Genomic DNA, 24617 nt, shown 5'->3' on the forward strand with positions numbered 1-24617 from the left:
CTTTAAATTTGTTAACTGCAGATTTATATAAAAAAACAACTTTTATAAATACACATTATACCTCTTTAATAAACAAACATAATTAATATACTTTTATTATTTAATATATTAGTTTATTGCTTTCAATATCTAAAACTAATGATGGACATCTCCATCTTTCACCAACGAATCCGTCTAAGGAGCTATCCCATATGTTATCTTGAATTGAGTAACGATGATTTCCATATTTAGTACCACCAAGAATATATATGTAGCTATCCAAATATGAAGTACGATATACCATCGATAGATAATAGACATTGGCTTCCAAAGGCTTGAGTTGGGTGACTTTATTGGCAGCGACATCGAACTTAATGAATCGTTTGTCGTGTGAATAGAGGTAGATATTACCTTGACCATCGGTGCAGGCCATATGTGTTTTATCAAACAATTGATCTATTTCATATTTGTTGAGTACATTGTTCGAAGGATCGTATATATAAATCGATTTTTCATTTCTAGAGAATGAATATAACTTTCCTTTGTGGAATATCGTTATGATATGAGGACCTTCAGTTCCGAATGCTTTGAGGTGTCTTTTGAACTTCTGGGTGCTGATGTTGAAGATATCTAATCGCGATTGTTTGTGTCCGTTAACCAAATAGATTTGATCTTGGCCGTCAAAGCACGCCGAGATCCAGTAGCTAGGATTGATGCCTTTCATCAGACCTACTTCACACGATTTCTGTGTTACAGAGTATTTAAAGTATTGATTAGTATTGGAGACACCTCCGAATGCATAGACAGTGTCACCGACTGCGACCATTGAGTTTTGACAACTAATGAATCCAAACTTGGTAATAGTCTTATGGTAGGAAGAGTAGGGGGAAACTGAGATATCAATAACACTTAAACATTGATCTCTGTCGGTAGTGACAAGATAGGTGGTGGGAGATAATGACTTGGCAACTGTTGGAATTTGTTTTCGGAGATCTTCTATTCTTTCCAACTCGGTTTTTTGCTCAATCGATAATTGTATTGAATTTTCAATGACTTTGTTGAGTGTGACATTGTCAAATGGATTAGTAGTTAATCTACATTGGCACACCATTTGTGAAGCAAATATATTTCCAGAAAATTGGGAGTAATGCTTCAATATCGAGTCTAATATCAATGAATCAAAGCTGTCTTGATAGGTTGACAATTGACTTGCCATTTGTTTCTTTTGACTTTCGGAGAAGTCGAATATTGTATCACTATTCTTTCTGACGAATGTGCTTAATGATGTACTTTCACCGACCGATCTAGCAATGTATATCGTTGAATATCGATCAGTTGTATCACTTGATACTGATGGATCCTCAATCGACATATCATTAACTTGTTGTTCAACAATGATTTCATTGTCTACCGATGATCTATTACTACTGTTACTATTACGACTTATATTGATGATATTTACTAGGTTTTTGAGTTCACTAGTATTGTTCTCGATTTGAGATATCATCAAATCTCTTTTTTCAACTAGTTTATTCTTTAGTTTTTTTTCCTCAACCATAAGATATTGATATAGTTTTTCAAAGTGTTGTGATATTTCAGCTTCTGTTGACATTATTTTCTGATAAGAAACCGCCGACTCTCGTATATTTCTCCAAATATCTTTTAATCTTTTATCTATAAAACTATTGCTATTCGAATTATTATTGTTATTATTACTATTGTTATCACTACAACTATTGATATTATTATTTAGACAATTATTTAAACTAAATTTGATATCATCGATATGATCACACTTATGAGAATTTAGACTAAATTGATTGTTATGATGTACCAGACATCTTGAACAAAACAATTTATTGCATTGATAGCAAATTATTTCAAATTCTCTTTGGTGATCTTCACACCCGAAATTTTTAGTACTATTATTACTATCCATTGATAGTATATTTATTGATGATTTTATTTGTTTTTTTTTTTTTTTTTTTTTAAGAAGTATTTTTTGAATCAAAAGAATTTGATTAAAAAAACAATAAACAAATTAATTTATTTTCATGATTAATCTATTTTAATAAAAGATGAATCTTAGCTTATTAGATCCATTTAGAATAGGAGATGTACCAGAGTCAATAGAAGATTATCTAGTGGATCATGTCGAATCAAAAGCAAACTGTTTACAGTTCAATAGAAGAGGTTTACTGTTGGCTGTCGGTAATCAATCCGGTGTTGTAGTAATATGGGATTTCGATACAAAATCAATATCTAAACAATTGAAAGCTCATAAACAATGTGTAAATTCTGTTGGGTAAAACTATCATTTTCTATTATCTTGTTACTTATATATAAGTAAATCGAATACTGATACTAATACTCTTTACTTTATACATTTACTCTTAAACAACAATGTAGATGGACAAGAAACGGTAAAAGAATACTTAGTTGTAGTACCGATGGATCATTGATATTATGGAACCTAATAGATGACTCAATAGAAACAAAGATTGATTTCGAATCACCGGTACTCTTCTCTCAACTTCACCCAAGAAATAGTGATCTGTGTATAGTTTGTCCGGCAGGATCACCACCTCTGCTGATAGAACTGTCGACCAAGAAACAAACAAAGATATGTGCAATGCCAGATCCAAATGAACCAGTTCATAGCAAGACAAAGTCGGTAGAATACAATATGATTGCATCGTTTACAAGAAAAGGAGAGAAGATCGTTGTCGGCGATTGGCGTGGACAGATCACCATTATAGATTCAAAGAGCATGGAAGTGGAACGAACGTTTAAACTGCCGACAGCAGCCGGCGTCAAGGAGTTTCAGTTTAGTAAGAATGGAAAGTATATGTTGATCAACTCGAACGACAAGATCATCAGGCTGTACAGTTTGGAGAATCATACGGTCGTGCGTGACTACCAAGACAATGTAAATAGAATACAATGGAAATCGTGTGGATTCAGTAACAACTCTGAGTATATCATCGCTGGACAACACCACAAAACGATGCACACCATTTTCGTGTGGAATGTCAATGGTGGATTGGTGAAAGATCTGGAGGGTCCGAACGAAGGATTGCATCATCTCTGCTGGCATCCGCTAAGACCTATCATTCTCTCCACTTCGGCGTCGGGTATCATCTACATCTGGTCGATAGTGTACACCGCACGTTGGAGTGACTTTGCACCAGACTTTACAGAGCTGGACGAGAACGAAGAGTACATAGAGCGAGAGGATGAATTCGATGCCGATTTCGAAGATGCCAAAGACAAGAAAGATAGAGAAGCACAAGAGAAACTAAACAAAGAAAAAGAAAAGGAAAAAGAAAAAGATGCAAACTCAATGCAAATCGATAACAAAGATAATAATAAGAATAAGGAAATTGATATAATAGATATTATGACAACAGATAAGATTTCGGAATTCAGTAGCGATGAAGAAGAAGATGTTTATATTTATCCAACAGTACCGGAAAGAGATAACAGTAGTTTCATACATGCAAACACTGTTAATACTCAAAATATAGATAATAATGAAAATATAACAATAAACGAATCATAAATAAAATGTAATACTCTTTCTAATCTTTTGTTTTTTTTTTTATAGTTATTATTACAACAAAAAGAAATAAACTATATATCTTTATATATATGTTTTCTTTTCTTTTTTTTTCTTTTTTCTATTGTTTTTATTATTATCTTTTATCTTTTATCTTTTTTTTTGATGATTAAACAACTCTCCGAGAGAGCAAGTATATATGTTGAGAAAGAAAAAAAAAAAAAAAGATTATGATTATTATATATATATCTTAAAAGTTCTATTTATGATTTCAAATAACAATTATTCTGCTCTTTTTGGATCGGCATAAACAGATGGTATTCCAATGAAATGTTGAAGTGAAACAGAGTAGTATTTGGCTTCTAGTAAACTACAAATTAAAAATTGAATCCAAACGAATACACCAAGTCCGGTGGCGATATGCCAGAGTGCGTGGAGTTGTACACCATAGATGACATATCCATCGACACAAAACTGACGCTCGATAACCCAGCATGCATAACCAACGGCGAATGCAATGAATGCGTAGATGTAGAGGTAGACATCCGGTGACTTTCGGTCGGAGAACACTCCGATGTTCTTACGCTTGATGATGTAGAACGAGTGGAAGATGATGTAGACAACCAATGCACCATACGATACCTGTAAGATCTTTGGCTGGTCACGAATAACAATGATCCAGACAGAGACAATCAAACCGTAGGCAGTGAGGAAGTAGGGCATGGCGTGACGCATCCAAGAGTTTCCAAGAATTCCACCTTGGTATCCACGTTTGTTGGCATCTTCACCAACTGTAACCAAAATATACAACATGATAAGTGAGGTAATGATCATAGGGAGTTCGTCAAACAACTGATTCTGATAGAGGAGGGTGGCGTGGAATGCCGCCGATCCAATACCGACGATGGCAAGTGAGAAGAGTCCGAGATTGAGGCGACCTTTGAGTCCTAGCGATGCCAGAACCTTTAGATGATAGGTATTGTGACCAGAGAACGACGTGCAATTGGTCAGGTACATTCCGTAAAGTGCGTAGAATGTGATCACCAAACTCGACAATGTATTATAGAATTCACAGATATATGGAGACTTTACATAATTTGGTTCGCACCAATCGATCGATGACGTTGGCTTTCCCCAGTAGTAGTTTGCTGTATTCGGTTGAACAGGTGCCAATGTTTCAAACTGTGCGTTTGGGGCACTCATCATATCCAACAATAACATGATTTTAAAATTTTATGTTTTTTTTTTTTGAGATTTTTTTGCAAAAAAAGATTTTTAGGGGTCAAAAAGTTCTTAAATTGGTTGCCTTTGATTTTCTGTGATATTTTGAGAAAATTAACGAACTAAAAGAAATATATTAATAGCAATAATAAATAAATAATAATGTGTATGAACTATAAAAGAAAGTATGATAATGATTCGTAACAATAACTTTTAATAAGATAGACTACTTTTGCTACTCTTACTAATTTAATACTATGTTCTGCAAATAAATAAAATAAAATAAAATAAATTACTGTATCTGTAGATGAACAACAAGAAAAAAAAAAATGAAGGTAGTGATAGTAACAGATCTGTGATATTATATTTATATTATAAAAATGTAATGGTATATAGTGTTGTTACTAATTAGTAAAAAAAACAGCAAATAAAAAAAAGTGAAGCCTTTGGTTATTTTAATGTTTTTTTTGGTTGGTATGAATGTAAAGATAGATAATATAAATATATATTTGGTAAATTTAATAAAAATAATAAAAAAAATTGTTTTTTTTCTTTTATAAAAATAAAAAAGAATTTATTTATTGATTTATTTATTTATTATGAAAAAATGGATGGATTTATAAATACTAAAGAATGGCACTGAAATAAAAGACAGACAACAACAGCACAACACACAAAAAATAAAACAAAAATGCAATAACAATACTGAACGTGTTATAATATTATTATTTTGGAAATATATTAGGAATTAATTGTTTTTTTGCAAAAATTTTAGTTTTTTTTTTGAAGTGGGGGGTATTTCGATTACTTTTGAACAGAGTGTGAGGTGGTGTGGGTGGGGGGATAGTTTATGTGGTGGTAACATTTTCTTTAGAAGGGTAGGAAACACAGAGACTTCATATTTTCAATACTAAAATGTTACCCCTGTAAACTAGCAAATGACAACCTACATAGGTTACTGATAGTGAGAAATGTGATGAAGATTATAAATAATTAAAAACTCTGAAAAAACTATTCTTATATATCAAAGATATTATTATTGTTTTTGTGAAACGGTGTAAGTTGATTAGGTGTGAAAAACTTTAAAATAAAATGTGTTTTTGTTTGATATTTATAACTTACCAATAGGTTTCTATTTTTATTATTTTACTGTTTTTTAAAAGAAAATTAATTATTTTATTTATTATTTATCTATGAAAAGAAATATTAAAAAGTTAAAGATAGATATTTATTTATTATTTTATAAAAATTTGTGTATTTACAATAAAATTCTATAATATTATTTTTTATTTTAATTTTTTTCCAACCTATTTTATAGATCTATTTATTATGTTTTTCACAAAATTAATTATTAAAAAAAGAAAGATTTTATTTTTGAGGGATTCAATAAAAAAAAACTTATGAATTTTGCAAAAAACTCGGGGATCTTGGTCTTTCCTTTTTCAGATCGGGATCTCTTCAAAACCGAGGATTCATAAAAAAAGTTAGAAATGGAATTAGGTGTCAAAAAAAATTAAGATTCTTTTTGGTCAAGCCTCTTAAGATCAACCGAAAAAGAGGGTTTCGAGTCCAAAGACTCCAAAAGTCATTCAATTTAATCGACTACTTTCGGTACATAGATTCATTTAGTTATACTTAATGTTCGGGATTCAGATAGACACCGAACAAAACAATTAATGTATCTTTCTTACCATTCACCATTTAATATTATCATTGATACATATCGAATCGAATCGAAAAGCAATGAAACAAACATCTTTGAAATATTAATCAGAAAGATCTTAAGAACTGAATATCTTTAAATATCGTGAACTGAACTAATACTACGTAGTTTTAATATTAATAAATTTGTGATGTAATAACAAAAAAATTTAGAAGAGTCATTGATTGATGAGTCACTATCTGTTTTTTTTAATGACATACAAAAAATTCATTTCAATTTTTTTTAATTTTTCTAAAAGAATCTATTGTTGAACAGTTCATTTGGACTTGCAATCAACCAAGTCAAGACTGACTTTTTTTTTTTTTTTTTTTAATATTATCTATTTTTATATAATTTCAGTAAAAGCAGTTAGTTCTTTGTAATATAGTTTTTCCTGTTTATATATATATATATATATATTCGATAAGAGAAAAGTAGAAATATCAAAAGATGTTAGACTTTTTAACAGATATACTGTTTAACACTTCAATATTGAATATACCACTGATATATTACCTTTTACTTATAATATTATCATTTGTAAGAACAAATATCTATCAATGAAAATGATATGTTTATTAATTATTAAAATCTATAAAAAATAAAAAAAGGTAATCATGGTCAATCTATTTACTTTTTATCGAAAGTGAAGGACCACTTTGGTTAGCAAATGAAAATGTATACATCGATCCAAAAGATAAGAGTGAAGTGGAGTTTCCATCGATTAAAGATAAAGACAGTCTCTATCTATCATTGATTGTACCTGCTTACAACGAGCAAGACAGATTACCAACGATGTTGGACGAAACACTCAGATATCTCAAACAGAAATCAAAGAAAGATCTCAAATTCTCATATGAAATCATCATCGTCGACGATGGAAGCAAAGACAAGACATCTGAGATCGTCAGTACATACATCCAACGTGAATCAGTCGATAAGATCAGATTGTTAAAGTTGAAAAAGAACAGAGGAAAAGGTGGTGCAATTAAAAGAGTATGTCATTAATGCAAACTTAATATCGAGATATTTCCTCTCAAATCTTGAATTCAAACTAACAACATGCAATGATAATGAATAGGGTATGCTTTGTGCAAGAGGTAAATATTGTTTGATGGTCGATGCAGATGGTGCTACCGATATCAATGATTTCGATCGTGTAGAGGATACAATGAAGCAGATCGAGAAGAAAGGACAAGCTATTGTTTGTGGATCACGTTCACATTTGATCGATAGCGATGTCGTTGCCAAGCGTTCGGCTCTCCGTAATATCTTGATGTATGGATTTCATTTGTTTGTAGAGACACTCTGTGTCAAGGGTATCAAGGATACTCAGTGTGGATTCAAGCTGTTCTCACGTGACACTGTCAAGGTGGTCTTTAGCAACTTGCACATCGAGAGATGGGCATTCGACGTAGAACTCCTCTTTATTGCACAGCAACTCAACATTCCAATCTCAGAGGTAGCCGTCAACTGGACTGAAATCGATGGATCCAAACTAGACCCATTCTCAAGTTCCATTCAAATGGCAAAAGATATTCTTAGAATTAGATTACGTTATCTCTTTAGAATTTGGACATTAAAGAAATAAAAACAAAAAGTAAATACAAATATATATATATAACAATAAGCATACAAATGAACAAATAAAATAAATAAATAAAAGATAGATCTTTAAACATACAAATTATTTATTTATAGTCTTTAGCTTCATATCTTTATCTCTTATTATCATTGGAATTAATCCATTGGCCAGTGCTTGTCTAGATACTTTGTCTTCTGCATCTTTTTTACTGCTACCTTTGCATGTCTCCTTTAACTCGTTATTGAGATAGAGATCACATATGAATTCCGGCTGATGTGGTGGTCCACCTACGTGCTTGGTTTCAAATTTGGTATCTAATTGGAAGTATACCCTACACTTGGAGAGTAGCTCTTCAAAGTCAAACTTTGGATAGACTGAATTAATTAGGATTTGATTGTAAGATTCTGGCAATCCTGTATTCTCATCACTCAAATACTCGATGGCTTCCTTGATGTAGAACTCTTGTTTCATGAGATTGGCATAGATATTCGATTCGAAATCCTTTAGAATTGCGTAGAACTCTGATTTCTTGCTTCTGAGACGACCACGACTCTGAGTGTAAGCGGTGACTGTTGCTGGCGAATCGATTCTAATGACAACGTTACATTCTGGAACATCTAAGCCCTCCTCTAGGACTGCAGTGGCCACGATTACATTGTGTTGTCCACTTCGGAACTTCTCTACGATGTCTTTCTGGCTTGCGGTGGACTGTCCACCTGACTTGGTTGATCCATGTCCAGATACTTTTCCTGGCTTCAAGAATTTGTATCTCTCTTCTTTTGCGCGTGTAGTGAGAACTTTAACCAGTTGCTCTGCAGATTGTCGAGTTTTTACAAACAGTATAGCTTTGAATGCTGGATCTGTCTGATTCTTCTCCTCCAAAATATTCAGTGCAATATCCAGCTTGCATATGTTGGTAGTGTCGTCATCGTCAAACTCCTTAGGAATTGCTCTGAGATCTTCAAACAACCTTTGTTTTTTCTCTTTTGGAATGTTGGTGGCTTCGAATCGATTGATAAGTATTTGTTTGTAGTCTACTGTTGGATGGGCTGCATCCTTTGGATCGTTACCGTATGTTACCAAGTCGTAGCATTTGTTTGCAACGTTCAACAATAGCTGTTCATATTCATTGTCGGTGTTTTCCAACTTTACCAAAAGCTCTTGAATATCTTCGTACTGGTATTCTTTCTTTGTTGGTACCAAACTGGATGCAAAGTGTTTGGTAATGCAATTGATTGCATTAATTAAATATTTTTCTTTAGGATGTTGTTGGAGCTCTACTAGTTGTAATTCCGCAGTATTCCTGTGCTCTTCGATATCGGCTTGAGTCTCGGCATCCGGTGAGATGATACGGCAGCCAGAGATACACGACATCACCTTGAGGGAAATAAAAGTGTCTATCCAGCTGGATTTGCCGGCTGGTGATGCAGTTAGTCCCATGACTTTTGGTTTAACATCATCCTCCATATCTTTATAGTGTTTCTTAAGTAACATGGAAAAGGAATGATCTTTGACGATGTGATGAGCCTCATCAAATACAATGAGTGAATATTGTTCCATTACACCCTTGTTGTCTCTCAGAAGATTGAGGAACAAAGCTGAAATGCTTACCAGAACATCGTGATGATCGTTCAGTTTGGCATCGATCGACATGTCGCCATGCACACCCAATACATTCAGTCCAGTTTGCTCACGTATATATTTCTCCTGTTGAAGAACCAAAGGAATTCTCTCAACAAGAAAGAGAATACGCTTTTTCGGATTCATTTGCTTCATTTTACAGATTACCATTGCTGCAATCTGTGTCTTTCCAAGACCGGTTGGAATGCAACAAATAATGTTATCCTCCATTGCTTTCTTGTAAAAATACTTTTGGTACTCCCTAGGTTGATGCGGAGTAAGTGGAATATCTGCGTCTTTGAAATTTCTTTGGACTGGTGTAGTCACTGCCTCTGGATTGAATCTACCAACACTGTATGCCTTTTGATCGCCACTCAGCTTAATAAGCATCTCATTCTGAAGATAAATGGCAACTGATGCCTTGGTATAAAGTTTAGCTTCAACTGAAACGGTATCCATCCTCTTGAGATGTTCATTGTAAAATGTAAACTCTCCTCCAAACCTTTTGTTCTCTGATTTGACTGTGAGTTTGCCGTCAACGTTGTTACCCAACGACAAACTGCCAAGCAATGCTTCCAAATCTTGTTGATTGAATTGCTCCTCGACCTTCTCATTGGCCTGCTCCTCTTTTTCGTTCTCGGCTCCATCGGGTAACGCCTCACGATTCGCGGTCGGACCTCTGATGTTGTCCTGAAATGCTGAAACGCCGAGAGCAGCTGCTTCTTTCTCTGCCTCTTTCTTGTTTAATTTCGGTGAAGATTTAAAAGAGGCTCCATTGAATGTTACTGTACACTAAGCAAAATATATATTAATGATCCATTTATTTTATCTTTTCACTTTGTTTTTTTTTTTAAAAAACAAACCAACAAACATACCACAAACATTGAACCAACCGGTACAGTATTGTAAACTGGAAGAGCTTGACCTCTGGTGGCTAGCATCTCACCCAAGAGACTTTTTGGATGTCTAAATTCTGCCATTTTTCTATCTTTATATATATCACTCTAAAAAAGTGCAGTAAATATAAATGCTTATACAAGAATGAAACAAAAAAAAAAATGAATGATAAAAATGACATGAAACTATAAAATAAACTTTAATAACTTAAATATTTAAGTTGTTTGAAACTAATAATAAAAAATAAAAAACAAAATAAAAATAAAAAAATCCAACACACTTTTTGATTGATTAAAAAAAAAAAAAAAAAATCCATTTTTGCAAACCACACAAAAAACTGCAGTTACAAAATAACTTAAACAAATAAATAAAATATGATTATAAAGACAATTTTGAGGTTTCGTTCGTTTGTTTTTGATTGTTTTTTTTTAGTTTATGACTGCAAAGAAAAGAGTTTTATTAATATATACTCTAATTGAACATTTAGTTTCTTCCGACCTTCTTTTCGATGGACTTCTTGATGAGGTTGATACGGGCTCTTCTTTGGTTGAGGGTACGCTTGGCCTTCTTGGCGAACTTGGCATTCTTGTAGTTCTTCTTGTCGGCCTTCTTGGCAGATGGGTCCTTTCTGATGGCAGCGTGAGCCTTGGTGTACATGGCTTCCAAATCCTTTGGGGCAACGTTGGCCTTGACGAATTGGGAGTAGTGTCTCTTGTATTCCTTTTCGTATTCAGTTTGGAGGAGCTTCATGTGTTCGGCGACGTGACCACCGAAGATGTACTTCTTCAAGACCTCAGCGTTCAACTTCTTGGTCTCGGCGTTGTAACCAACGAAACGAGTCTTCTTGTGTGGGATGTACATACCACCATCACAGGCACCCTTCAAGACGGCAAAGACCTTGTTACCGGTAGTGGTACGGGCCAAACCGACATCGAGGAAAGCCTTGAATGGACGTGGCTTGTCGTCGACTGGCTTGACGAGGAAGTCATCTCCAGTGATCTTCTCTTGACCCTTGTACAAGTCGTTCAACTTCAATTGAGTCAAAAGACGACGGGCCAACAACAAACCGGTAGCGTAGGCAGCGGCGTAGTTGCTCAAACCGACAGAGACACCGTAACGTGGCAACTCAGTGGAGTAGGCAGAGGCCAAGACGAAATCACCAACAATCTTGGAGTAGATGACTTGGGCAATGACTTTAGTGTTGGTGAAACGGGCAACCAATCTGTACTTTGGTGAGTTGTACTTGTTCTTATCTTGGGTGATGAGACGGTGTCTTTGTTGGTAGTCAGTCTTACCTTCACGTCTACGACGGAATTGGACTTGGTATCTCTTGAAGTAAGACTTGTTCTTGATAACTTTAACGAAACCCTATAATTATTTGATGATAATAGTAGATAATGGATAGTTACATGTTAGATGATATGTTTCGTTTGAATTGCAAATGATACAAAGATTCTTTCCTATCTCACTCTTATCTAAATAATAATATAGAACCAAACGATGATGATGATGATGTTTGATTCGTATATATTATAAATGACCTAATAATGTATCTATTTTTGTGTATCCTGTTGTAATCCATTGCTGAATTGCTAGTATGTAATCTAGATTGATTGAGGATATAGATACTAGGTGGTGGATAGGGTTAAGCTACTTGATTCCTACCATTTTGCAGTCAATGTGTGAGCGATGATCTCTGTCTAAAAAAAAACACTATTAAAACCTAAAGTCAATCAAAGCGAGACTCACGAACGACCTCCAACCACCAAAAATGAAAAATCAAAATTTAATTCGTAAAAATTAAAATTTTTGAAAATCCTTGAACTTCTTCTAAATTTCCAAGCATACAACTCATTATTGTGGTAAATTATTTTGATTTGCATTCTAAATCAAATTTTATTTATTTATTACAATAATTATTTATTTGTTATTATAGTTTTAGTTTTATCTATTTTTATATTAAAAAATGAGTGTAAATGATGATGAATGTATCAGTTGTAAAAGTAGTACTTATGTTAATCCTAATATGAAGTTATTGTCTGCACCATGCGGACATAAATAGTGAGTATTTGAATAACATAGATAATCTTAAAAGGATATACGTTTTCATTTATTAATTGATTAATTGATTGATCGATCGATAGTTGTGAAACATGTGTAGATGCAAACTTTAAGAAGGATCAAGTAATGATTTGTATTGAATGTAAAATACAAATAAGAAGACAGACTTTTATCAATAAATCAGATGATTCATCGGTGGACAAAGAAAACTCTGTTCGGAAAAATGTACTAAAGGTATTTAACAAACGACAAGATAATTTCCCATCACTTTTAGAGTATAACAATTATTTAGAAATGATAGAAGATATAGGTTGGTATTTATAACTAAACTAAAAACAAATTTGACTTTAAAAACTAACTGCAAGTTCTCCAATTTTAATGATTATATAAATAGTGTTTCAATTGTTGGATGGTGGAGATGAAGCTGCATTGGCAAAACAGAGAATGAAAGAATATGAGCGAATGAATCAACAATCGATTGCAGAGAATAAAGCAAAGAAAGAGAATGAGGATAAGAAGGTTGAACAAACGATAGAGAAGGAGCAACAGTTGTTGCTGGAGAAGCGAAATTTCTATAGGATGCAAGACCAGCAGGAACTGGCGGCAAAGCAAGCCGCCACATTGAAGACAATGAACGATCTGGCAGAGGGTAAGATCTCTGCCAAAGATGTTCGTGAGATCGACAAGAAGAACAAAGAGAACGAAGAGAACAAACAACAACAGGAATCATTTGAAGAGGCTGCACGCGCTGCCGCAGCAGCTGCTGCCAAGAGAGCAGAGAGTGCATCATCTATTTTAGGTGATGATATACCAAATACAATGAATAACAATAATAATAACAATAACAATAACAATAAGTTTACATATCAAGTTTCTAAACCAATGGTTGGAGGACCTCAACCTGTAGCACAAGCACAACAGGTAGATGGACAACAAGCACAACAACAGAAAGCATTCTTCTCACTACCTGCACCACTTGAACATTTCAAATACGATGAACTTGCACTCAAGAATCTTATTCCGACACAAGCGCAATCGGATGCAGCTGGATTCAAGCAAATACATATCAAACAACGAGCATTTGAAGAGGCATTCGGTTCAATTTCACTGACGAGAGTAAATTAATCAAAAAATAAATAAACTAGACTAGACTTGACTAGTAGTTATGTAAATATAGTATTTAAATATCAAATCAAATAGTAATGATCAATTGATTTATACTTCAATTTATTTTTTGTTATAAATATATAAAATTTGATTATTTATTTTAAATTAAGTGATGATCTCTAATAAAAGAGTCATCAATTTATACAAACAAACTTTGTTTACAATACTCGCTCACAGTGAAAGTGTTGTACAAGTTTGAACTGTTTATACCGAGTGTCTTTAGTTGTTTTGTTTTTGTTGTTGTTGTTTTTTGAAGATTTTCGCGGGCTATTTCAATCAAAGATATAACGTACATTGATGTAGTTTCGATGAACTCTTGGGTCGGAAGGTGGAGAAGTATCGTGATACTGCCAATGTAGTAGTGGCTCGCGAGATGAATCGTTTTTGGTGGTCCAACCATCACCACATAGCAAGGCTTTGAATTTTTTCATACCTCTAGTGTCGATTGGTTCTCGTTGTAAAATTGTAAACTTTGGATATGCTTGTTTTTTGATGTTGTCTGTTGCCGCCAGTGACGGTTCCATTTGTATTTTTTCGAAAAAAGAGATTTCCTTTTCTTCTTTTCCACCACTATGGAGTGGAGGTGGTGATCGTATGGCAGCCGGTGACGATGGTGGTTGTTGTCTGCTTCTCGGACTTGGTGGCGAGAGCGATGATATCGATGGTGAAGTTTGAACGGAAAATGATTTGTGATTGGTGATTTTGGTGACTGGTGAAGATGGTGATGAAGTTTGCATTGGTGATGGTGTTAGTTGTTGTTGTTGTTGTTGATGATTAGCTGTTGTGTTTGACGATTCATGTTGTTTTAATTGTTGTAGTTGTTGTTTTTGTTGTTTATGTTCAAGTGAATTATTTTCGTTGATTGATTGAAGACTATTTATAATTTGGCGGTTGTATAGGGTTGACATATGGTGATGGCTGGACGACGGTGACGAGGGGTCTATTGGTGAGACATTCTCGGGTGTGCTGTTGTCGCTGGTAGGTGTGCTACGGTGGTGTCTTCCAGCTTGTTGTTGGTAAGTATCTACATTTGACGATTGCAAAACAACAATGGTAGCTGTACTGCCGTTACTCAGAGTTACCTTTTCTTGTTGTTGTTGTTGTGGTTGTTGGTGATGATTATGATGAAGGTGAATGTTATTGTTACTATTATTTAAAGATGATTGGTCGTTGTTATTATTCAATGACTTATTATTATTATTATTGTTATGATGATGATGATGATTATTGTTATGATAGTTATTACTATTATTGTTATTATACTTCTTTTGTGGAGAAGGAGATCTACTATTTTTCTTTGATCTATAATTACCAATATTACTGTTATTATTACTACTACTTTTGTAGAGTGGAGATCGGCTTCTACTTCTGCTGATACTCATGCTTCTGACTCTACTTCTGGATCTGCTGGTGCTACTGGAGCTACTTCTCGACTTTTTGTATTGCTGCTGCAGGTGTCTACTTGGACTTCTGCTTCTGCTGCGGCTTCTACTTCTGGCCTCGTGGTGGTAGCTACCGGTAGCTCTTCTCTTGTTATCTCTGTTGCTACTACGATTGGTAGTGTATCGTTTTTCGCGTCTCGATCTGTTGTATCTGGAGCGAGACGACGATCTACTTCTGCTTCTACTTCTGCTCCAAGCTCTCGATGGACTCTTACTCCAACTTCTACTTCTACTTCTGCTTCTACTTCTCGTGGATCTTCTCGTTGATCTTCTGCCACCATCCCGACTTCTTGAGCGCTTTCTATATGACGATGACGATGACGACGATGACGACGAAGAGTTGTTCTTTGAAAAGTTATTCGATTTAATTTGACTTATATCAATCTCACCCGATTCTACCAGAGGTGGACTATATTATATAATATATTATATGTATAGTTACAAAAGAAAGGAAATAGAGAGCAGTGTAGTCATAGAATCATAGATAAAAGCAGTATAGGTAGTAGTAGTAATAGTAGTAATAATATAGTAACAAAAATGATAAGGATAACTTGTTAGATAAAGTTTATAATACAACATTTTTAGATATTATCGTTCAACATGCATATTGCATTGACGACGATAATGATATATATGGTGAATCGCTTTTTTTTATGTGGGTTTGGTGAAATTTACCTTGGTAGCAGAGATTGTTTTTTAGAGTTGTATTGGATATCATTATGTGTACTCCTGTTCGAGAGCATATCTTATAGCGAATTCAATATCAATTTTGATAAATAACTTTGACTACTTATACTAATTGGACCGAGGTGAGATACAAACTAAATTGTTTCTACCAACCAAACGACAACGTTGTTACTATCTATCGTACGCGTGTATAATGAAATACAGTTGAGTTATGATGATAACACCGTTTGTTGAAAACAAATCAACTGCTAATAATACAAATTAATGATTAAGTAGCTGAGTTTGTGGTGGTGTTGTTATACGACTATTTTTTTTTTTTTATAAATCTCAATCACAACTTTAAAGCTTTTTTTTTTGTTTTTTTTTTCTAAAACTTAAACTTATCTACTACTAAATAACTATTTCTAATTGATTTGGTTGGTTGGTTGATTTGACTGATTGATTATGAAATATAGTGAAAGAAGTAATATAACTAACTAACTAACTAACTAATTATTTTAGAAAATAGAATAGAAAAAGTTATTAATTAGTATAAATATATATAATAAATATATAAATAAACAAAGTATAGGTTGATTATTTTTGCTATATTCTTTTTTTGTTTTTGTTTTTAATTAATTCAATATTATATTATTTTGTTATTTACTTGATGATATAATATTGAATTGAATTGGATTGGATTGTGGTGTTTTGGTTATTATTATTTCCTTTCAAACACTGACAACAACAAAAAACAAAAAAAAAAAAAACAAAAATAATAATTTTAATTCGATTGGTCACCTCTTTTTGTGATTTTGATTTTTTTGTTTGTTTTTAGTTGGGAAGAATTTAAGGATGGTTGGGTTTGAAAGAAAAAGGAATGTGAAATTTTTGACAAAAACCAAGGAATGACCAGTTATTATTCGAGATAAAACAGATTGATATTTTTATTTAAATATATTTATAAAAAAACAAAAGCAAAAAAACAAAAACTGGACAAAAGACTAAACTCTTTTTTTATATTTATATATTTTGCAATCTATTAGAATTAAAATTACTACTACTTTTACTTGACAACGATTATTACTCAGCGTTAAGTTTGTTTGTTTGTTTGTTTGACAGTTTATTATTGTTAGAATTTAATAATAAATTGTGTTATTGTTATTGTTATTATTTTATTTTTATATTATATTAATAGATTTCAAACTATCTTGCTATAAATATAATTTTAAGAAGAGAAAAAAATAAGATAGATAAACTAAACAGCAATTGTTTTTTTTTAAAGTGTATATCATATATTTTTTTGATTTGGGTTGGATTGGAGTTTGGTTATGTTAGGTTTAAATTTATGGAGATCACAACATTTAACTACTGCAAGCTTGTTACCCAAAACAAAACAATAAAAAAAAAGAAAAGAAAATAAAAGAAAACACATTAATTGTTGGAATAATGATGATATTATTAATAATATTGTTATTGATTTTGATATTTGAAAGTGGCAACCAAAAACAACAAAATTAATAATATCATTTGTATAATTAATTACTGCAGGTGCAATGCAAACCTGTTGTATCTGCTGCTGCTGCTACTATTACTAACTTTGTTTGGTTGATGCTCTGTTCTGTTCTGCTGGTGTGTTGAATGTGTTGTGCTTGTTGTTGTTGCTGCTCACACTTTGAAAAACAAAAATAAGCAAAGCAAAAGCAAAAGCAAAGAGAAACTATTATGTGTGTTGCACCACAGGTACAACACCAACATCCACAAACTAAATTTCCGATCGTTTTATGTTTAACCACACACACCTATATATATATGTATTATATTTTATTTGTGGGGTGTTTCTTTCAATCTTTTTGTTTTGCATGATTTTCACATTATTTTATTTAATAATTCTTCTTGTGATGTAATAATATTCATTCGTACTAGTATGATATTGGAAAGAGTGTGGGTTATTGGTTGTGATGTTATATTTACTGCTATTATTAATTAAATTCAACAACACATAACAGCAGAATCCAACAAAAGTAAGCGACGATTGGAGCAATGTTGTTGTTGGTCTATTGTATTCGATATTAATGATAAAAATGTCGAGAGTTGCTGCAGTTTGATATTAATGTAGTAAACAAATAAACAAACAAACAAACAAAACTATGACATACATTAATAAAAATAAGAATTCAATTAATTTCAATAAAAATTTTAAAATCACCTAGAATTAGTGTTTATTATAAACACTATTGTTTTGATGATTTTGGATGTTTGTTGTCCTCTCTCTAACTCTCTCCTCTTTTATCACACCACAATTGACACACACAAACAGCAATAACAATTAACAAAGATTTTAGTTACGAGCGAATGAAATAATACAATATACAAAAACTAATAATCAATATTGAGTTGTTGTTGTTTTTGTTTTGTTGTCGGTGCTGTTACTCTTATCAGCATGATAAACAGCACGTTCAATTGAATTGTGCTTTACTTGGATTAAATTTAGTTGGATTGGATTGGATTGGTTTGAATTGGAAGTGATATTTACTTGGATTTAATTGAAATTAGAAATGAATTGGAAATTGTGAAAATTAAAGATAAAGATAGATAAAAGGATTGATATAAATATATATAGATAGATAGTTTGTTAGATTTAATGATAGATGAATTTGAGTTGAGTGAATGGGTAAACGAAAGGGTGGACATATATAAAAGTGTATTATTTACCTACACTTTTACGACTATAAGTGGTAGTAGTAGTAGTTATTTTATTTTGAATTGTGAGAGTTGTGTGTTTATCTATATGTATGGTGTGTATGAATATAAATCCAAAGCCAATTCAATTCAATTTCCATTCAAATTCTATAATTAAATTAATTTGTTTTTTAATTTTGTTTTTAGTGCTTTGCAAAACAAACAATCCAATTTATTTGTCAATGTTGTTAATTTAATTGATACGATATGATATAGGTATGTCAGGTGTATTTATAATAAAAAGATGAAAGTCAATGCTAATTATATTGTTTTTTATTTTATTTTTATTTAAATAATACGTATTGGAATTAAAAATTTACTTTTTATGTACAATTTTAACTATTTTTTTAATATAATATTTTATTTCTGTGTTATTTGCTAATTTAACAATGTTTTTCTCTTTACTATGATATTTTATTACATATAATTAACTAAATTGTTGATGATTTTTTTTATTATATTTTTAAATAAAAAACAAAAAGGAGAAATAGTTTTTAATTAAAAATTTGATAACAATTTTCAGAATTGGTGTTGTAATAGTTTTTTTGGGTTTACTTGAGATAGATCACTTTTGCAAAAACAAATCGTACTGTGATTAAGTGTTTTGGTGTTTTTTGCAATCAATCACAATAATCTCATTCTCGGAATCCAAGAGACACACACTCAAATGATCACCACAAAAAAAAAAATGTTTGTTTTTTGTTTTTAAAATTTCAGGGTTTTTTTTAACATCTGCATAAATTAATGTGTGGTGTTGTGCTTCTATCAAACTAAAGAAGAAAGATTAGATAATTAAATCAAATCAATCTACATCCTTTTTTTTTTGTTAGCTGTTGTTGTTGTTGTTGTTTTTTTTTTTTTTTTTTGATTGGAATTGGTGATTGATTTGATTATTCAATTATATCTTGTTTAGTTTTATTAACAAAGTTTGTTTGTTTGTTAGTTGGATGCAGCTTTGAAGGTGGGGTTTGCTTGAAGCCAGTCCGATACTCTCTGGGCGATCAGCTCAGAGTGAGAAAGGACAAATGCGTGTGGCACACCGTCTTGAGCGTATTCAATGGCACCTCCCGGATACTCTGATGTCAGGTCATCAAAGAATTGCTTTGGTGTGTAAGGGTCTGACGTTCCGTAGATAAAGAGTAGATCACGTGTGATACGCGACTCAAAAACAGCTCGACACTCTTGGTCGACCTGAACGATGTCTTCGGTCTCTGTGTATGCCATATATAGGATATTAATAGCTGTCCAGTAGCCAAGCTTGTATTTAAGTGCCACTCTCATATCGTCGGTAGGCAGTATTATTCTAAGAATCTGGTTTGTCACGAATGTCGGAACGTAATGTATCACATTGGCCAGCGATGAACGGAATCCATCTTGAATGGCAACCTTTATAAACGGTGACAATCCTTCATATAAATTTCTAAATGTAGGAAACAAATTGATTTGATTCACAAAACTAAACTTTTCAGAATATCTATTTAACATCTAAAAAGTAATACAAATTAAATTGTTAATATAAATTCACATGTTTATAAAAGTTATAATTTCTTACTTTTAGAGAAATATAAGAACCAACGGAATGTCCTATTAAAACAAATTTAATATTATTGCTATTTGATTGATATCTAGTCTGTAGTAGATACTCTAAACACAGTGATTTATGTACTATTTGTTCTTCCACTGAGAATTGATCCTCTATCCTTCCACAGTGACCTATATGTGAAACTAAAGTAATTGGTTTGTTTATTTGATTATCAATGAATGTTTCATGGCGAATTAGCTTGTTAATGATAGATCATTTGAATGACAATGAAAAAACAATTCTTACATCCGATAATGTCATATTTAGCTCCGAGACCGTCGTACAACGATTTCATAAACTCTATATAGAATTCAATGAGACCGGGATTACCAGGAACTATAATTACCTTGATGTCGGAGTCATGATTGGATTTGGTAGATAACATATCGCATTGGTCGAATCCTCTGATTGAATTATGCAATGTTATTCTATCTAAAATTAATTCTACCATCTTTCTTTATTTTTCTTTTAGTTTCTATTTCTACTACTAACTAGCTATAGGAATAAAATTAAAAAAATTAAAAATCGAATATATCAATACAAAATAAATAAACAAGTTAAATGAATAAATATCGCAATAAAATTCAAAGACAGAAATGAAACAAAATAAATCTCAGATAAAAATTGTAAAAATTTGCAAAATTTTTTTCGTTTAGTGCAATCATGCAAAAATTATTAACCAGGATTTTACAATTACACAAATTTAATTCCAAATTAGTGGTTTGGGGTAAAGAAACCTGTTAAATCCCAATTTCAAAAAATGAACTTAATTATATATTTTAAACTTTTTTTTAATTTTATTTTATCTTAAATAAGATTAGTTTTAATATCATTATAAATTATACACATTTTTTAATTTCTCAAAAGAAAATAGATATAAAATGTCATCTTCATTTTCAAGATTGGGTAACTATGTCAAACAAACATATCCAATTTATATTGCAAACAAACCTGTTACAGCTTCAACCAATTACCTAAATGTAATTGATAAATTTACAAATAAGGTAATTAATGCGTTTAAATATTATGATTGATGGATTGTGTATTATTTTATTAACTTTTAATGATGATGATGATGATGATAATATAATCTGTAATCTATAATTTATATTTAGCATGTATCGACTATACCATTTGCAAATAAGGACATGATTAATAAAGCAATAGAGAAATCAGTGGAATGCGCAGCTCCAATGTCAAAGCTGACTTCTTTCCATAGAAAATTGGTATTGTTACAGATTGCAGAGAAGATCTTGAAGAGACAAGAAGAATTTGCAGAGGCAATCGTGGTGGAAGTTGGTAAGCCTTTGGCTGATGCTCGTGCAGAGGTCGGTCGTGCTATCGATACTTTTACGGTAGCCGCCGAAGAATCTGTACGTCACTACGGTGAGACTGCACAGCTCGACATCTCACATCGTAACGCTGGATTTCAATCGATTTCAAAGCGTTTCCCTGTTGGACCAATCTCCATGATTGCGCCATTCAACTTTCCTTTGAATCTATGTGCTCACAAGGTTGCACCAGCGATCGCAGCGGGATGTCCATTCGTCTTGAAACCATCGGATCGTACACCGATCTCTGCTGCACTGCTTGGTGACATCCTCGCACAGACTGATCTTCCCGAGGGTGCATTCTCTATCTTCCCAACCGAGTTGCAAGACGCACCGATTCTTAGTCGCGACGAACGCTTCAAGTTGGTGTCGTTCACCGGAAGTCCAGCAGTCGGTTGGAAAATCAAAGAGGATGCCGGAAGAAAGAAGGTTGTTCTCGAACTCGGAGGTATTGCAGCTTGCATCGTTGATAAAACCATCGATGAGTCAAAGTTGAATCACATTGTTTCGAGAATTCTGTTTGGTGCATTCTACTCGCAGGGTCAGAGTTGTATCAGTGTCCAACGTGTCTACATTCACCAGGATCACTATGCGCGTGTTAAGCAGTTGTTGATCGACGGTGTAAAGCCACTCAATCAGAGACGTGGTGATCCAATGAATCCAAATACCTTCCTTGGTCCTATGATCACAGAGAACGATGCGGTCAGACTTGAAAAGTGGGTGTCATCGGCTGTCACCGATGGTGCCAAGCTTTTGTTTGGAGGTAAGCGTGATGGAAGCATCTTTGATTTGACCATACTCGAAAATCCACCCAAACACTCGGATGTCTCATGCAAAGAGGTGTTTGGACCTGTATTCTACATTGAGCCATTCACCGACTTCAAGGAGGTAGTCGAACGTGTCAACTCCACCGAGTATGGACTTCAAGCCGGTGTATTCACCAACGATATCAACAAGGCATACTATGCATTCAATAACATTGAAGTTGGAGCAGTAGTAATCAATGATATTCCATCTGTTAGAGTTGATTCTCAAGCTGTAAGTTTTATTCTATTATTTCAATATCCATATCTTTCAAAAACTAATTAGCAATTTTTTATTAATAATAAAATACTTAGTATGGTGGAATTAAAGGATCTGGATTGGGAAGAGAAGGAATTAGAAATACCATTGAAGAGTATACTGAATTGAAATTAATGATTCTTAAAGATATTGGAAATATCTAAAAGATTAAATAAATAAATTCTGTTTATTTTTAAATTATATATATTATATTTATTTATTTTCTTTTTTTTTGGATTTTAAATTCTTTTTTACTTATTTCGATTTCGATTTAATCAAAGGTGAAATGAAATGTTTAATCTCTTTGATTGCTTCGTTACCTTTGAATAATAAATAGATTGCCAAAAGATAGACGATGGTTCCAACGACTACCAAGAGATCAAAGGTGAATGGTTTGACGTGATAGAATGACATTGTGACCCTCCATGGTTGGTAGTAGGTGTTTGTTGTGGTCGGATCGACTCTGACCAAATCTCTGTTGACTTCATTCAAATAGTTCTTCATGATTCTCTCGAGACCCTGAAGTAAGGTGATTTCTCCTGATGCCGATGCCGATGTCGACTCGGCGAATGGGTACATTCTGGTGGTCGATGCCAATGACTCCAACCACGATTCCAAGAAGCTGTCGCTGATGTCCAGAGAACCAGACATAATTTCACCAGAGATCTGTTCGTTGTGGTAGATATGTGAGATCAGTGCTTTGGCAACGATCTTGATGTTACGCTTCAATGTAGCGAGTTCGGCAGTCGAGTCGTAGATATTGGCGCGACTCGAGCTGAGTGGACTGGATTTCTGTGAGATTGTGACTGCTGGGATTTTCTTACGCGAGAAAACTTCGTGCTCCCAGAAAATAGTTGGATTGGAAATATTGATTTTCTTTTGTGTGACTTCCAGTTTCGAGTCGAAAGACTGTGCCGCGCTGGTAAACTCGCTGTAAAGTTGACGGGTAGAGGCGTCCTTGGGTGGACGCGAAACATGCAAGAAAAGATCTTCGACTGGCTCACCAATCGAGTCGAGACACAACACGAATTCGATGGATTCCGTTACGATCATCGGTTGTTGATCCAACCATTTTCTGGTGCCTTCGAAATTCAGTGAACTGCCACCACTGAGCAAGAACAGAATATTGTGATTACCTTGATTCTTCACGTTGGCATAGAGACGCGAGAAAAGACGTGACAACTCGAGGAGTGCGACGACACCGGTGGCCGGTTCGTTTCCGGTGGCACCGCGCAAGCCCGGAACCACACCGAACGAATCGTAGTGTGCAACAACCAAGATGGTTGGAGAGACGTAGGATTCGGCTGGTGTTTGTCCACGAAGAATACCGTCGATGTTGGCAATGGGTGGAACTGGCATCGGTGTCGGCGAAGCACCGCTTACGATCAAGCGATAGTCGCTGTCCAAGTAGGAACGATCGAATTCCTCACTCTTTACAAAGTAGAGTGGAACGTTGATGTCGATGGCGCCAAGCTGTTGCAAGTCACCCAGTGATTTGAGATCACGGTGTTTACCGGCGGCCAACAACACAACGATACCGGCAACATCAGCTTCCAACAGCTGTCTAAGCAGAGTCAAGTTGAAATCGCTATCATCAATGACAACCGTTGACTTTGCATAGGCGTCCAATGCCAACTGTGCTCTGTATGCCATCGATGGTGCATTCAAAATCGATCTTACTGGACCAAGTTTTGAATATCCACTTTCGGAATTGGTTGGTTGATCGAATTGTAACATTCTATATGCATCGAATTGTTTTGCTTCAGCAATCATCATCATCATCACGATGACAGCCACCAACATCTTGGTTACAACCATCATTCTATTTGATCTAAACATCGCTACTACTACTACTCTCTAATTTCTAATCTTAATATATATTTATATATTAAAAAAGAAATTGATCAAATTAATTAAGTCTCTTTTTAAATCGGTTAAAATTAAAAAGTGTTTGAAAATGAAAAGGGCTTGTTTGTTCAACAACAATGCTTTTTTTGAAAA

General features: G+C 33.5%; 11 protein-coding genes across 11 annotated transcripts; 4 read left to right on the forward strand and 7 right to left on the reverse strand.

Annotated features, from left to right (window-relative positions):
- Positions 1 to 100: 100 nt before the first annotated feature.
- Positions 101 to 1918, reverse strand: PPL_07220 (uncharacterized protein; the record flags this gene model as incomplete). The annotated part of the gene is made up of 2 exons (XM_020578058.1): positions 101 to 583; positions 713 to 1918. 2 exons carry the CDS (start codon positions 1916 to 1918, stop codon positions 101 to 103), a joined length of 1689 nt encoding a protein of 562 aa, XP_020432506.1.
- Positions 1919 to 2057: 139 nt separating this feature from the next.
- rbbE (WD-40 repeat-containing protein) lies at positions 2058 to 3541 on the forward strand (the record flags this gene model as incomplete). Its single annotated transcript, XM_020578059.1, has 3 exons — positions 2058 to 2284; positions 2389 to 2810; positions 3138 to 3541. 3 exons carry the CDS (start codon positions 2058 to 2060, stop codon positions 3539 to 3541), a joined length of 1053 nt encoding a protein of 350 aa, XP_020432507.1.
- Positions 3542 to 3820: 279 nt separating this feature from the next.
- dcd3A (ceramidase) lies at positions 3821 to 4759 on the reverse strand (the record flags this gene model as incomplete). Its single annotated transcript, XM_020578060.1, has 1 exon — positions 3821 to 4759. One exon carries the CDS (start codon positions 4757 to 4759, stop codon positions 3821 to 3823), a length of 939 nt encoding a protein of 312 aa, XP_020432508.1.
- A 162-nt stretch (positions 4760 to 4921) lies between these two features.
- On the forward strand, positions 4922 to 8052 carry dgtA (glycosyltransferase; the record flags this gene model as incomplete). The annotated part of the gene is made up of 5 exons (XM_020578061.1): positions 4922 to 4944; positions 6294 to 6343; positions 6822 to 6840; positions 7109 to 7457; positions 7543 to 8052. The coding sequence occupies 5 exons, from the start codon at positions 4922 to 4924 to the stop codon at positions 8050 to 8052; spliced, it is 951 nt and encodes a 316-aa protein (XP_020432509.1).
- Positions 8053 to 8148: 96 nt separating this feature from the next.
- Positions 8149 to 10646, reverse strand: helF (putative RNA helicase; the record flags this gene model as incomplete). Its single annotated transcript, XM_020578062.1, has 2 exons — positions 8149 to 10458; positions 10542 to 10646. The coding sequence occupies 2 exons, from the start codon at positions 10644 to 10646 to the stop codon at positions 8149 to 8151; spliced, it is 2415 nt and encodes an 804-aa protein (XP_020432510.1).
- A 400-nt stretch (positions 10647 to 11046) lies between these two features.
- On the reverse strand, positions 11047 to 12231 carry rpl5 (uL18 family ribosomal protein; the record flags this gene model as incomplete). Its single annotated transcript, XM_020578063.1, has 2 exons — positions 11047 to 11931; positions 12229 to 12231. 2 exons carry the CDS (start codon positions 12229 to 12231, stop codon positions 11047 to 11049), a joined length of 888 nt encoding a protein of 295 aa, XP_020432511.1.
- A 298-nt stretch (positions 12232 to 12529) lies between these two features.
- Positions 12530 to 13867, forward strand: mnat1 (CDK-activating kinase assembly factor MAT1; the record flags this gene model as incomplete). Its single annotated transcript, XM_020578064.1, has 5 exons — positions 12530 to 12624; positions 12708 to 12766; positions 12809 to 12934; positions 13019 to 13740; positions 13802 to 13867. The coding sequence occupies 5 exons, from the start codon at positions 12530 to 12532 to the stop codon at positions 13865 to 13867; spliced, it is 1068 nt and encodes a 355-aa protein (XP_020432512.1).
- Positions 13868 to 14063: 196 nt separating this feature from the next.
- Positions 14064 to 18060, reverse strand: PPL_07227 (uncharacterized protein; the record flags this gene model as incomplete). The annotated part of the gene is made up of 4 exons (XM_020578065.1): positions 14064 to 15642; positions 16123 to 16168; positions 17446 to 17572; positions 18040 to 18060. The coding sequence occupies 4 exons, from the start codon at positions 18058 to 18060 to the stop codon at positions 14064 to 14066; spliced, it is 1773 nt and encodes a 590-aa protein (XP_020432513.1).
- A 225-nt stretch (positions 18061 to 18285) lies between these two features.
- PPL_07228 (uncharacterized protein) lies at positions 18286 to 20674 on the reverse strand (the record flags this gene model as incomplete). The annotated part of the gene is made up of 6 exons (XM_020578066.1): positions 18286 to 18377; positions 18615 to 18686; positions 19372 to 19411; positions 19989 to 20126; positions 20194 to 20354; positions 20470 to 20674. 6 exons carry the CDS (start codon positions 20672 to 20674, stop codon positions 18286 to 18288), a joined length of 708 nt encoding a protein of 235 aa, XP_020432514.1.
- Positions 20675 to 21104: 430 nt separating this feature from the next.
- Positions 21105 to 22780, forward strand: PPL_07229 (aldehyde dehydrogenase family protein; the record flags this gene model as incomplete). The annotated part of the gene is made up of 3 exons (XM_020578067.1): positions 21105 to 21227; positions 21339 to 22592; positions 22673 to 22780. 3 exons carry the CDS (start codon positions 21105 to 21107, stop codon positions 22778 to 22780), a joined length of 1485 nt encoding a protein of 494 aa, XP_020432515.1.
- A 91-nt stretch (positions 22781 to 22871) lies between these two features.
- PPL_07230 (uncharacterized protein) lies at positions 22872 to 24437 on the reverse strand (the record flags this gene model as incomplete). Its single annotated transcript, XM_020578068.1, has 2 exons — positions 22872 to 23244; positions 23596 to 24437. 2 exons carry the CDS (start codon positions 24435 to 24437, stop codon positions 22872 to 22874), a joined length of 1215 nt encoding a protein of 404 aa, XP_020432516.1.
- Positions 24438 to 24617: the final 180 nt, after the last annotated feature.

This window comes from Heterostelium album (assembly GCF_000004825.1).
Source record: "Heterostelium album PN500 unplaced genomic scaffold PPL_scaffold6, whole genome shotgun sequence".
Lineage (NCBI taxonomy): Eukaryota > Evosea > Eumycetozoa > Acytosteliales > Acytosteliaceae > Heterostelium > Heterostelium album.